The sequence below is a fragment of the Piliocolobus tephrosceles genome, chromosome 1 (assembly GCF_002776525.5).
Source record: "Piliocolobus tephrosceles isolate RC106 chromosome 1, ASM277652v3, whole genome shotgun sequence".
NCBI lineage: Eukaryota > Metazoa > Chordata > Mammalia > Primates > Cercopithecidae > Piliocolobus > Piliocolobus tephrosceles.
The window spans coordinates 28,345,226-28,359,377 of record NC_045434.1 but is presented as its reverse complement, the minus strand read 5'-3'; the positions used below and the strand labels follow the sequence as shown (position 1 = coordinate 28,359,377).

Genomic DNA, 14,152 nt, shown 5'->3' with positions numbered 1-14,152 from the left:
CCCACACATCCCTAGCTGAGGTTAAACAAAGCCATTTCTGCCTTTTTATTTCAGCACTCATAACATAAACATGTTCTTTTTGTAGTCTATTTAGTACCACATTTTCTGCATTGTCGTGCTTTTCTCTGGTGATTTCAGTGCTGAAGTGTTCTCTAGTGTTGCTCAGTACAAGAGAGCTGTGATATGTCTTCCTGGAGAAAATACACAATAGGCAAACTTTGTTCAGGCATGAGTTATAGTGCTGTTGGCCTTGAGCTCAGTGTTACTGAATCAATAATACGTATTAAATAAAATGTCTTTAAACAGAAACACATATAAAACAAGGTTATGTATTGATTAACAAAAATCTAGTAGCCAGAGACTCACAGGAACTTAACCTTGTATTTTCCCTAGCAGTAGTGGTTCAGTATTCACTAATTTCGTGTTTGTAGTGACCTTATAGAAAATAATTACCTCAAAAACCAAGACTTAATCATGTATATATGGTGGGCAATTGGAAAATGTGAAATATTAATAACAAAAGGAAAAATTCAACTATATAACTACAACACAGAGATAGCTACTACTACTAATATAACTATTATATATACTTCTCTTTTCCTATTAATATACAAGCATGTTTTTTAAAAAAACTAAGACTATATTATATGTACTTTCTAATAAATATATTGTGAATATTTTCCCAGTTTATCAAAATTTTTTGTAACATTTTAACAGCAGATACAAGCTATGACTATGCCATTATTTATTTAAGATGCCAATGTTAGACATTTAGGTTGTTTTATGATATTTTTTGCTTCTCCTTTCCCATTTATTATTTATTACCTCAGATAAAAGTTCAGTCAATCCTCATTACTCATTTCTAAAAGTAGACACAACTGCATTTAGGAATATTGCTTCAAACATAGCATATATATATGAGGTTGATATATTGCTTTTTTCATGTTTTCTCTTACAGTTCTTATAGTCATGAAATACCGTACTTGATTTGATGACAGAGATCTTCATTAAACAAGATCTGGGACAGTAATAAAAGATTGCTGCATAATTTAAATGAAACCTATGTGTATATAACTTTCAAAACTTCTTTTTCAAGAAACTAAGAGGCAAGTATCACTTCAAATTGGAACGTTGAGAATGTCCAGTTATCTTCTCCCCTTCTAACAAAATGTTCTTTTCATAATTATGTTTAAGGCAAAGAGAACTAGCCTCTATTTTTCCATATTTCAAGGATCTAATTTGAAACTAGATACTTGCCAGTTCATTATTTGTGTATATAGTTAAACACTGATGATAATATTTCATACTAGTAATTTAATGGCATAAGGACTTGCATTATTGCATTAGGGAGCGGGTCACGCTGGGGGTCAGGAAACCTGTGTAGAGTACCAAATTATATGCTGAAAGAGATGCATAACCATTCTGTCAGTATTTGCAGAAATACCATTCTTTTCATATTACAGTTGTTTTGCAAGCAATTTCCATATTTATAGGTGTAACAAAAGCTAAATGTTGTAAATGTTGTTGCCTTCAGCTATAACTAAAAACATTCCAGTAAATCTATTTTTGACTGTGTAAGAGAATGTGTAGTAATTTTTTTGGCATTTGGATTATGGAAATGGAAATTTTTAAACAGTGTGAAAAACATGGTATGGCACCATAAAACTGGACATAATAAAGTTATTGAAGAGTGTCATTGGAGTATTTGAAAATGACCAATATATAGCTGCCAGTCATGGTCCAGTCTGTTTTCAGTTAAACTCCAATAAAGAGAGACGAGTCAGTCCTAATGTGAGTAAATGAAATTCACAGGTAACTTACTCCTTAATTTTATTTTAGTTAATAGCCTCTAACTTCCAACTATCTCATTTACCAAAAGTATGAAAAGTAGCAAAACCATCTATTAATACTTTGAATTTTGTATCTTTGCATTTCCCATTCATCCTTGAGGAGATGTATGTTGCACAATCAAGTTTTGCATCAGCCAACAGTAATGAGTATTAGAAAGTCAGGAACCTAAATATATATATATACACACACACACACACACAGGATAATCAGTCAGTCGGTAACCAAATGCTAGAGAGTGACCATTAACCTAAGCCTGTTTTTATAATAAAAAAAGTGTTAACTTTAAAATATGCCAACCTCCTTGTGTCTTTTAGTCAAGTCAGAGTGAAAATATATTGTTCCCTAAGGTGTGGGGAGAGGAAGCTTTATAATAAAATTAGTGATTCTGCAGAAACTTGTGCACTGGATATCTTGAGAATATGAATATAAAACTCCCTAAATTAAAAATAGGGTTAATAGAAATTACCAGTATTTAAATAGGGAAAAATGATTTTATGTTTATTTTATTTAAGTTTTATTTCTTTGGTCATCTTAATGCGAAATGAATAAAGCATAGAATCTGGGTTTGGTGTTTTGTTTTTTGTTTTTTATCTCTTTTTAAAATTCTACAGGATTATTACTAGGAGGCAAAAAATGTTGTTTAGAATGGAAAGAAATTTGAAGAGAGAAAGCAGACGGAGACACTCAAGACACCTGCAAGTTATCTAAGAAGATCTAAATAGAATTTCTAAACTTTATAGTTTGCTTAGAGCATTAAGAAGGAGATAAAGGTCTTACATACTATAGCATATTGTCTCTGGTCTCTATGCTCTTTGTAAATGTCAATGTAAACAGCGTCTGAACTGCTAATAAATCTTTTAACAAGTTAAGATACCCAGAAAAATGAGCATTTTTAGAATTTCAGTAGCTAATAATTCAGAAATGGAAATATTTTAACTGAATGGACAGAATCAGTCCTAACATTTGTATGTATGTCCTTTATTTGAATTGGAACTAGGCTCGTAAGTGGTTAATCTTCCATTAGTTGATCCGGTTCCTCCATAATATCTACAAGTGAAGATGAAGATTACTTCTCAAAAAGTATCCATATTTCCAGTGTTTCTTTTAATAAAGTATGCCACTTTTAAATAAATTACAAAAAGTAAAATTATAAATTTTTTAAAATTTAAATGAGTAAAAGTAATATTTATTTGACAATATATATGTCACTGTCTTTGTAATTTAAACATATTGTTACCTGGGATATGGGTAACAGACATATCACTCATGGAACTTTGTAGTAGTGATGGCTTGGTTTGTAGTTTGTCATTTCATCTTTCTTGGTCTTGATTAATCCTTAAATCCTTAAAATGGCTGGCATGGTTATAACTTTATTGTGGTAACCTTGGAGATGTAAGCCCTCTTGTGATCAAAAACAGAAGAAAAAATACATTGTTCAAACTGATGCCAGGCCTACCTTCATTCCCTCCCTTAATTACTTTTTTTCTCATTCAGCTCAGATCATCCTGCACTTGAAAAATGAAGTTTTACCATCATCAAAACTATCATTATTTAACAACAAGTGAAGATCAACAGAAAAATTCAAGTAGCTTTGCAAATACTAGTTGATTCTCAGTGAAATCACGTCACTATTTTCATGCCTGAATCCATACCCTTGTGATTTATGTTTAATTACAGAAGCCTATTGCCTTGCAGCAATTTTGTTGTTATAATACTGATAATTAGTTACTCCTTATTATAACTCAGTAATACCTGTGGTCGTTTGGTTCCTCTGTCCTGACAAAGTTCACTGGAAATTGCCCTCAGATTTTATAAACTGGGGGATTTCTTAATTAGATGAAAGTTCACTATTAAAGATGGAATATTATATAAGATGGAGGAAGGGTAATTAATACACGAGATATAGAAATACTTTGTTAGCCCTCCTATAGATTGCCTACTGTAGTCTTTCTGTGCGTTTCAGTACTCTGCATTAGAAAATTATAACTTCAGCACTTTTGATAGCAAAAATTGGCATCTTTCAATTCTGTATAGTATGTGGGTGTCCTGTAAATGATAGTACGTGTACAGACTGAGAAAGCAGGACTATAATATAAAGAAATTGAAATCTCTTATTGCCGGTATACTCTAAAACAGGCTTGATGCCTTGTCAGCATCATTGCCCACATTGACTCTGTAATCTGTATATACACTATGATTAGAAAACATGCAAGAAATTGCTTTTCCATGTCAAGAACAAATGCCAATAGAAGATGTCCCCTTAATTGTATTGTCAGAGTATTACTATGTCAAAGATGACTGTTCTGTTAACCCAATTTTGTGTTTTCACATGGAAATGTGATTGGACTCCATTTTTCTGTGAGTTGAGAGTAAGAGCATAAGTCAGTTTGAAAGCATTTACAAGTTTGTTTCAGAATGTAGTGTAGGGCTTATATTTGTGCAGGAAATTGCCGCAAAGCAGTGGAAAGACACTGGATTCTAAGGGCTGAAAGGTGCTCTACTTCTTGTTTTTTCCATGTTGTAGACAAATGACATCATGCCTTAGATTGATGTAGAGTTTAGGTCCTCTTTAATACTTTGATGTTAGTCTTATTCTGACTTTTTTTTTCTGGAAACCAAGTAGAATTAGGGATGGGAACACAAATGCATTTATTCTGGCTCCTGTTTTATTCCATGAAGCTTCTTGGAACAAATCAGTAGGAATTGAAAAGAAAGCATGACCAACCCAGTTACAGGGGATAAATGTAAGCTTCTGAAAGTAAGCACCATGCCATGTTTCTGTCTCCCCAGCACCCAGCACAGTGCTGTGTACCTCGGCAGATGCTAGATAAATGTGTGTTGAATGAATGTGCCTATGAAGCCACAAAGATGCCGCATGTTAGTATATCAGTGAGAGCTGACTCCATAGTGCTCCCTGGAGAAGGAACATGAGCCTTTTGCTTTTGCCTGGATATAGTGGTGCTCTTCTACTGTAATTGGGTGTGGAAAAACTCTGGCTTTATGGTATTCCATTAGGTTCTTTTCATTTAAAGTAGTCTTAAAATCAAAGTATCAAATATTTTAAAGCCACAAAGTAGATTACATAATTAGCAGAGATTTTAGTCAGTAAAATGTTAGAAATCAAACTATAAGAAAATTCAAGCCGTTTATTTTGTGTCTTGGGTATCTGTCATTATTTTAAATTCCACGCTCCCTTACTTAATCACTTTGGTAAGTGCCTTTGATGTTTGTTTTGAGATGTATAGTGGGAGATGAGTAAATGTAAATGTCATGTGCCCTGTTCCCTAGCTTCTCAATTCCTCATAACCATTTTTACCAGTGTTGGCAAAGTTTAGTCCTTTGTGTTAATATCAGAAATGTATTTGTAGCCCCTCCATAGTGAACAGTGAAATAAACTATTTCATAGAAAACAAAAATTAAGCATTTTGGCTTATTCAATATGTGTTACCTGTTGCCTTAACTTCAAAGCCTAGCTTATTTAATAATAACATCTGGATAATCACCCCAATTTAATCTATCCTATTTTCCCAATAAAGTGCAATGGAGGAAAAATAAGAAAAAGAAAAGGCATTTTTTCACCAAAACTTATGCCTGATACTGACGAAATCTAAGAGGAATTTCTCAGTGATTTTTAACTCAGTACAGCAGTGTCTTTATCTCAGTCAATAGTGTATAAGAGAGGAAGGCATGTAAGTATCTGTAAACTTACATGTCCCAATCAGAAAACCTGGTCCTGTCCCTCGGCTGCCTGGTGCTTTAGGCAACCAGAGTAATGTTCATTCTCTCTAGCCTCCCTCCACCCACACACTAAACTGTGTCTTTTTATTTTTGTTTTTGAGACAGGATCTTGTTCTGTCTCCCAGGTTGAAGTGCAGTGGCGCGATCACAACTCACTGCAGCCTTGAACTCCTGGGCTCAAGCCATCCTCCCACCTCAGTTCTCTCAAGTGGCTGGGATTACAGGCATGCACCACCATGCCCAGCTAAGTTTTTAATTTTTTTTATAGACAGGGTCTCACTATGTTACCCAGGCTGGTCTCAAATTCGTAGACTACTGCCATCCTTCTGCCTCAGTATCCCAAAATGCTACGATTACAGGTATGAGCCACCATACCAGGCCTTTATTGTCTTAATACTACAAAAAGGCATGGGAGGGGAGATGACATTGGAGGCACATTGTACCCTGAGATAGTCTCCACAAATAAAGTGCTGTAGTCAGAAATGGAGATGGGAAGCAGCCTGGTAAGTGCGCTCTGAGAATGATGGTGTTTAATACAATCCACCACTCAACAGATGAGAGAACTGGGCAGGAAGATCAGATACTACCTGAATCCAACAGAATCATACTTAGTGTGCCCATCACATGCTAAAAACTGCCGAGGAGCTGTGACTATCGGCCTGCTTTTCAGTTGTCAGTATAAGAAGGGATTCTGACATCCATACATTTTTTTTCTTTTTTCTTTTCTTTTCTTTTTTTTTTTTTTTTTTTTTTTTAGAGGCAAGGTCTCGCTCCAGCATGTAAGCTGGAGTGCAGTGGCACAATCATAGCCCACTGCAGCCTTGAACTCCCAGGTGATCCTCCTGCCTCAGCCTCCCGAGTAGATGGGATTACAGGCATGAGCCAATGCAACCAGCCCTCATTGCTTTACATTTTTGATAATTGCCCTCCTCCTGACATATACTTTCCTGTGGCAGAATTTAGAGAGGCAGAATAGTATATGAATAGTATAGTAGAAATAACATGGGTGCTGAAATCATGGGCTCTGGGTTTTTGTTTGTTTGTTTGTTTTTAGAGACGGGTTCCCACTATGTTGCCCAGGGTGGTCTTGAACTCGTGGGCTCAAGTGGTCCTCCCCCTTTGGCCTCCCAAAGTGCTGGGATTATAGGAGTAAAGTACCATGCCTGGCTACAGGGAATTTTTTGTCTTGTTTTTGAGACAGGGTCTCACTCTGTCACCCAAGCTGGAGTACAGTGGCACAATCATAGCTCATTGCAGCCTTGAACTCCTGGGCTCAAGCACTCCTCCTGTCTCTGTCTCACTTGTAGCTAGGATTACAGGTGCATGCCACCACGCCTGGCTCCACTCCATATCTTTACTCCTCTTTATAGTAATAGTCCTTGAAAGATTTCAGTATACTTGTTATTTCCAGTTTTTTTGTTTATTCTCCTAAACAGGTCAGTCAAGATTTTGCCTCCACACTCCACCAGACTTACTCTTGGGAAGGTAACCAGTGACCTCTGCATTGCTAGATCCAGTGGTCCATTGTCAGCCCTGATCTCTGTGCTGCAGCAGCATTTGATGCAGTTAATTACTCTCTTCTCCTTCATATGTGCTTCCAGGGCTTTGTTTCTTCTTGTCCTCATGGTTGTTCCTCCTGTTCTCCTCAGCTCTTAATATTGGAGTGTCCAGGATTCAGCTCTTGGTCCAGTCTTTACACACATTCCCTTAGAAAGCTTACCTAATTGTGTCATTCAAAATCACATCTTTGTGCTGACAAATCTCAAGTTGTTGTCTCCCACTTGACTTTCCTTGAATTTGGAGTCATCCAGTACTCTTTTTGGTGTCTTCATTATTTCAAGTTTAGCATGTCCCAAACGCATTCCATTCTCCTTTCGTAGACCTTCTCCACATGCATTCTGCCCCATCTCAGTTGATGGCAACTGAATCCTTCCAGTTACTTAGACCAAAAACTGTGGAGTCATACTGACTTCATAATTTCTCTCTCAACTCACCTCTAATTCTTCAGGAAATCCTCTGGCGCTACCTTTAAAATATCTTTAGAATCTGACCAGTTCGCACTGCCTGCATCATGACCACCTGGTCCTTTCCTACCATCATCTCTCACCTGGAATAGTGCAGTAGCTTTCTAACTGGTCTCAGGCTTCTACTGTTCCCCCTCTCCCCAGAGTCTGTTCTCAACAGAATGGTGAAAATAATTCTTTCAAAATGTAACCAGATTATGCCATTGCTTTGCTCAAAACTCTTCAATGGCTTCCCATCTTCCTCGGAGTGAAAGCCAAAATTCTTTCAGTGGCCTACAGGGTCTCGTGATGCATCCCCAAGTCACCTTGCTGACCTCTGCCCTTGTCTTTGCCTTCTTTGCTGTGCTGCAGCCACACCAGCCTCTTTGCTGTTCCTCAGACAAACCAGCTCCAGGCCTTGGACTTGGTGTTTCTCCTGCCAGAAAAGCCCTTCCTCCTTAACCACTGCATGAACAGTTCTCTTGAATGACTTTCTCAAAATCTCCCCGAGTACACCATCCAATCCCTTTACCCTCTGTTTTTCCAGAACCTTCTAACATTCCAGAATTTTCTCTGATATATCCCAAACCACTCACTACAACAGCAAGTGTCATAGTGAGTGCTCAAATAATTATTGAATATATTAATTATCCTGAAGATGCAAGGGAAGATGGTAGTTTTGAAAATTATGTACCACAAGAACTAAATTGATTTTGAGCACCTCAGCATCGGCAACAGGATGAAACTGATGCTTTTGGAATTCCAAAAGTCATAAAGAGAGAAAAGGCAAGAAAAAAAGTACAATTAAATGTGTTATGTAGACAGTTAGGTCAGCCATAAGGGGAGCAAGTTAAAATAATTTGCCAGGAAACAAATTGCAACACAAACATTAAGCCCTTCACTGAAGCAGTGAGGAGTAGAGTTGATTGAAGAAAATCAGTGGTGCAGAAGAGAGGTTCAAGAAGCTGCCACGGAACACAGAGGAAAAAGATCAAAACTGTAAATGGACAGTGTGACGTTAGATCCAGGAGACCAAAAAAAGACTACTAAGAATTTACATAGTGTTCCTGTGGAAGAAATCCAAAAAGAGTGGAACAGAGAAATCATCAAAAAACATTATTCTTTGATGAAAACTTAAGCTTTTATAAAGTCCTTCGGGAGAAAACAAAATTGTCAAAAGACACAGTAAGCTACATTGTAGTAGAGTATATGAATTATAAGATTAAAGGGGTAAATTCTATAAGCATTGACACCTGAAAAATGTGTTACCTACAAGGAGCAAAAATTAAGCTTACCTCTGTCTTTTCTGCCGCTGAATTATAGTATACTAAAACAGCATCTGTAGATTTTTGAGAGGATACAGCTGTGACTCAAGAATTTTTATACCAAATCAGTTGTCACTTAAGAATGAAAACCATTGAGGATTCTATGGACCATTGGAAAAATTTTTAAAAAGAACGCAAACCAGGCTGGGCTCAGTGGCTCATACCTGTAATTCCAACACTTTGGGAGGCTGAAGCAGGAGGATCACTTGAGCCCAGGAGTTTGAGACCAGCCTGGACAACACAGTGAGACCATGCCTCTACAAAAATTTAAAAAATTAGCCAAGCATGGTGGCACATGCCTGGAGTCCTAGCGACTCAGGAGGCTGAGGTGGGAGAATCATTTGAGCTCCGGAAGTCAAGGCTGCATTGAGCCATGATGGCACCATTGCATTCCAGCCTGGGTGACAGAGCAATGCCCTGTCTTAAAAAAAAAAAAAAAAATGAAAACCACAAACACAATATTCTTAAAATATGAGAGTTCAGAAAACATGACATCCTTGTCTCTTTTCTTGATAAAAACATTACTGGAAAATTTACGTTATACAGGCAGCTAAGAGAGAAATCAAAATTGAGAGTTCGAAAACAGACAATTCTTCTACTTGAAACCCTTTGATGAAGTCTCATTGCACTTACAGTGAAAACTGAACTGTTTACCTTCCTTGATCTCATCAGTTACTGCCAGGGTAGCATTCTGTTCTACGTCACAGGACACTCAAAATAACTCAAGGAGAATTTAATAAAGATAAATTTATAAAGGTGGTAGGGCTTAAAGAAACTACAAAGGATAGTACAGCTTGAAAGATTGAGGGAAGGCAGAGGTTACCAACACCTGGAAGGACAAAGTCATATGGAGAGGGCTACCTTGACTTTTGGCCAAGGGATGCAGCCAGCCTAAGGTGATCTTCCAGGGAGGACACCAGGGGAATAAATAACCTGGCCTAGTTGTTTTATTCCCTGTGATCTGGTGCTAGGACTCCCCTATTTTATATATATATATATATATATATGGGTTTTTTGTTGTTGTTGTTGTTGTTGTTTTTGAAACAAAGTTTTACTCTATCACCCCGACTGGAGTGCAGTGGTGCAATCTCAGCTCACTGCTAACTCCGCCTCCCAGGTTCAAGCAATTCTCCCGCCTCCGCTTCCTGAGTAGTTCAGATTACAGGCACGCACCACACACTAGGCTAATTCTTGTATTTTTTTTTTTTTTTTTTTTTGAGACGGAGTCTCGCTCTGTCACCCAGGCTGGAGTGCAGTGGCCGGATCTCAGCTCACTGCAAGCTCCACCTCCCGGGTTCACGCCATTCTCCTGCCTCAGCCTCCCGAGTAGCTGGGACTACAGGCACCGCCACCTCGCCCGGCTAGTTTTTTGTATTTTTAGTAGAGACGGGGTTTCACCGTGTTAGCCAGGATGGTCTCGATCTCCTGACCTCGTGATCCGCCCGTCTCGGCCTCCCAAAGTGCTGGGATTACAGGCTTGAGCCACCGCGCCCGGCCAATTCTTGTATTTTTAGTAGAGATGGGGTTTCACCATATCGACTGGCCAGGCCGGTCTCGTACTCTGGACCTCAAGTGATCCCACCTCAGCCTCCCAAAGTGCTGGGATTACAGGCATGAGCCTGTAATGAGCCACCACGCCCGGCCAGACTCCCCTATTTTTGAACCCGATTAAAAAAGAAATGGCAAGGAATCCTAGCGGTGTAAGCCACACTGGTCACCATCCTGAAAGGAGGGTAGAAAGTGCATCTGATGCCCAGATTCCATTCCCCAGCTATTGTGGATGTTAACATTGGCTGCCAGTGGCTCACAGTTTCCCCCTTCTCTGGAGAACTGCTGTCTGCCAATGGGAGCCACTTCACCTCTGAATTAAGTCCCATCCCTGGGGGTACCTTGGAGCCAATGGTAGACTGATATTGGGGTCCAAAAGGCTGAACCCATTATCTGAAGGTGGGACAACTCGATGTTGTGATATATGCTTGAGATGCCACACACGCCCTTGAATCTGGCCAAGGCTAGACTTTACCTGAGACCATTTTTGCTCGGCCTTTTCCCTTCATTGTCTTTCATCTCTTCGTCTCTTAGAGAGCTGAGCACTCCTTCGATAAATCACATGCATCTGAATCCTTGTAGCCAACTGTTTCTAAAGAGCCCAACTGAAGAGGGTTAGTACCAGTATTGGTCCCAGAAAACAGGTTCTAAGGATGGGATTCTGGAATTACATCACCCACTGAAGAGAAAGCAATAAGGATCACATCACTGGTGGTAGGTGGAGTAAGTACTGATATCAGTAGTCTCTGACATGCAGTAGCAGTGTCATTCATTGCTAAAATGTTCACCTCTGGTGAAGTGAGAGGGATACAAGTAGAGGGGAATGTGAAAGTCATGCTGTCTCTAGCATTTGAGAGGAACAGGAGATACGGTCATTTTAAGGATTTTGAAATGGAGCAGCTCCTGCTAAACTCCATTCTTAGCTTGGAAAAAAGAAAATGACAGATGTGACAGATGCAGGGCAATCAATTGTGAATTTAAAGCAAAATATGAGAATCAGAGATTCTCTAATTCTCTAATTGAAAGTATTTAAAGAGACCTTTATTTCCTGAAGCTGAAGAGCAGAGAGAGTTGAAGACCAGGCCCAGAATTAATTTTAAGGTGGCAGAATTTCAAAGAACGATGAATTTTCAGCCTCAGAAAGTTTCCTATGCCAAAGTCAGGATCTTGTTAGGGAAGGAACAGGGCCTAGAGACTTGGGATGGGATATCTGAGTAGATGCCCCTGAGGGTCTTTTTTTTATTTTATTTTATTTTTTGAGACAGGATTTCACTCTGTCGCCCAGGCTGGAATGTAGTGGCACGATCACAGCTTACTGCAGCCTCAACATCCTGGGCTCAAGCAATCCTCCTGCCTCACCCTCCTGAGTAGTTAGGTTTATAGGCACATGCCACCATGCCTGGCTAATTGTTTTGTTTTTCATTGAGATGAGGCCTCACTATGTTGCTTAGGCTGATCTCAAACTCCTGGGCTCAAACAGTCCTCCTGCCTCGGCTTCCCAAAGTGCTGAGATTACAGACGTGAGTCACTGCACTCAGCCCACTTGAGGATCTTGAATGCTCAGATTCCACAGAACTCCCTGGGCCTGCAGAAGTGGCCCAGTCCCCCTTGTTGAAAAAAAAAACCCATTTCCCCCTTCACTCTTGCTTGTTTGAAAGCTATTCAGTAGCCTCTAAACAAGGCAAGTAACTTCCAGGAGGATGCTGGCCCATTTCAGGATCTGGCCCCTCCTACCTGCCTGGCCACCAGACCCATAACTCCTCTGGAATCAAGGCTCAAGAGAGAGGTTTAATGATTTGCCCAGCACTTACACAGGTGATGTGTGACAGAGGCGAGGCTGTAATCCAAAGTGGAACTAGTGATGAGATTCTTTACAGCAAGCTGCATGCACTAAGGTAGTTTTCCTTTCTAAATAAATCTCTCAGACTCTCACTGAGTCAACAGAGATGGGAAACCGGTGATGATCACTATCTCCCTGTAAACAAGTATCATACACTCAGATTATTAAGTTACTACCCAGTCCAATTTTTTTTTTTCATTAACCTTTCCCATATGCAAGGCTGGCTACATAATTTCCAGGACCCAGTGCAAAATTAAAATGTTGGGCAATTTTTAAAAGCACAGAGAACTTTTCCTGTGGCAACAGCTGTGCTGAGAGGAGCATGGCTCTCTCCTCTCCGCCATGGTGTGTGCTCGCCCACTGATATCACTGTACTCTGAAAAGGGGGAGTCATCTGACAAAAATGTCACTTTGCCTGCTGTATTCAAGGCTCCTATTCAACCAGATATTGTGAACTTTGTTCACACCAACTTGCACAAAAACAACAGACAGCTGTATGCTGTCAGTGAATTAGCAGGTCATCAGACCAGTGCTGAGTCTTTGGGTACGGACAGAGCTATGGCTCAAATTCCCAGAGTTCGAGGTGGTGGGACTCACCTTTCTGGCCAGGGTGCTTCTGGAAACATGTGTTATGGAGGCCGAATGTTTGCACCAACCAAAACCTGATGCCGTTAGCATCATAGAGTGAACACAACCCAAAAACGATATGCCATCTGTTCTATCCTGGCTGCCTCAGCCTTACTAGCACTGGTCATATCTAAAGGTCATCGTATTGAGGAAGTTCCTGAACTTCCTTTGGTAGTCGAAGATAAAGTTGGAGGGTACAAGAAGATCAAGGAGGCTGTTTTGCTTCTTAAGAAACTTAAAGCCTGGAATGATATCAAAAAGGACTATGCCTCTCAGCAAATGAGAGTTGGCAAGGGCAAAATGAGAAACCATCACTGTATCCAGCACAGAGGCCCCTGCATCATCCATAATGAGGATAATGGATCATCAAAGCCTTCAGAAACATCCCTGGAATTACTCTGCTTAATGTAAGCAAACTGAACATTTTGAAACTTGCTCCTGGTGGGCATGTGGGACGTTTCTGCATTTGGACCGGAAGTGCTTTCCGGAAGTTAGATGAATTGTATGGCATTTGCGGTAAAGCTGCTTCCCCCAAGAGTAACTACAATCTTCCCATCCACAAGATGATCAATACAGATCTTAGCAGAATCTTAAAAAGCCCAGAGATCCGGAGAGCCCTTTGAGCACCACGCAAGGAGATTCGTTGCAGAGTCCTAAAGAAGAACCCACTGAAAAATGTGAGAATCATGTTGAAGCTAAACCCATACGCAAAGACCATGCGTCAGAACACTATTCTTCACCAGGCCAAGAATCACAAGCTCTGTGTGGATAAGGCAGCAGCGGCAGCTGCTGCAATAGAAGCCAAATCGGATGAGAAGTAGGTTGCAGGCAAAAAGCCTGTGGTAGGTAAGAAAGGAAAGAAGCCTGCTGTTGATGTTAAAAAGCAGAAGAAACCTCTGGTGGGAAAAAAGGCAGCAGCTACCAAGAAACCAGCCCCTGAAAAGAAGCCAGCAGAAATGAAGCCTACTACAGAGGAAAAGAAGTCTGCTGCATAAACTCTTAAATTTGATTATTCCATAAAGAGCAAATCATTTTGGACAGCTTCTTTTGAATAAAGACCTGATCAAAGAGGCAGTGAGAAAAAAAGAGCACTGAGAAAATGATGTTAAAGTACCAATATGACTTTTTCCTTTAAAAATATTTTTATTAATTACAAAGCATAAGAGGGTCAACATCAATAATTATTGCGGAAATCAAAATCAAAATCACAATGAAATACT

The 14,152-nt window shown here is 39.6% G+C and overlaps 1 protein-coding gene and 1 pseudogene across 3 annotated transcripts in view; both read left to right on the top strand.

Annotated features, from left to right (window-relative positions):
- The window catches only part of VAMP4 (vesicle associated membrane protein 4), a 42,135-nt gene extending 36,864 nt beyond the window's left edge, over positions 1-5,271 (top strand). Inside the window, exons 8-9 of one of the 3 annotated variants that reach the window (XR_002730640.3) lie at positions 959-1,106; positions 3,346-5,271. Coding sequence is in view for 1 of the 3 variants with exons in the window: in XM_023207163.3 (XP_023062931.1) it covers positions 959-987 (29 nt within the window). In the remaining 2 variants the exon portion in view is untranslated. Of the gene's footprint in view, positions 1-958 lie in introns of all 3 variants that reach the window. The other 2 variants (XR_002730639.3, XM_023207163.3) reach the window with 2 other exon arrangements.
- Positions 5,272-12,622: 7,351 nt separating this feature from the next.
- Positions 12,623-13,927, top strand: LOC111539223 (annotated as a pseudogene).
- Positions 13,928-14,152: the final 225 nt, after the last annotated feature.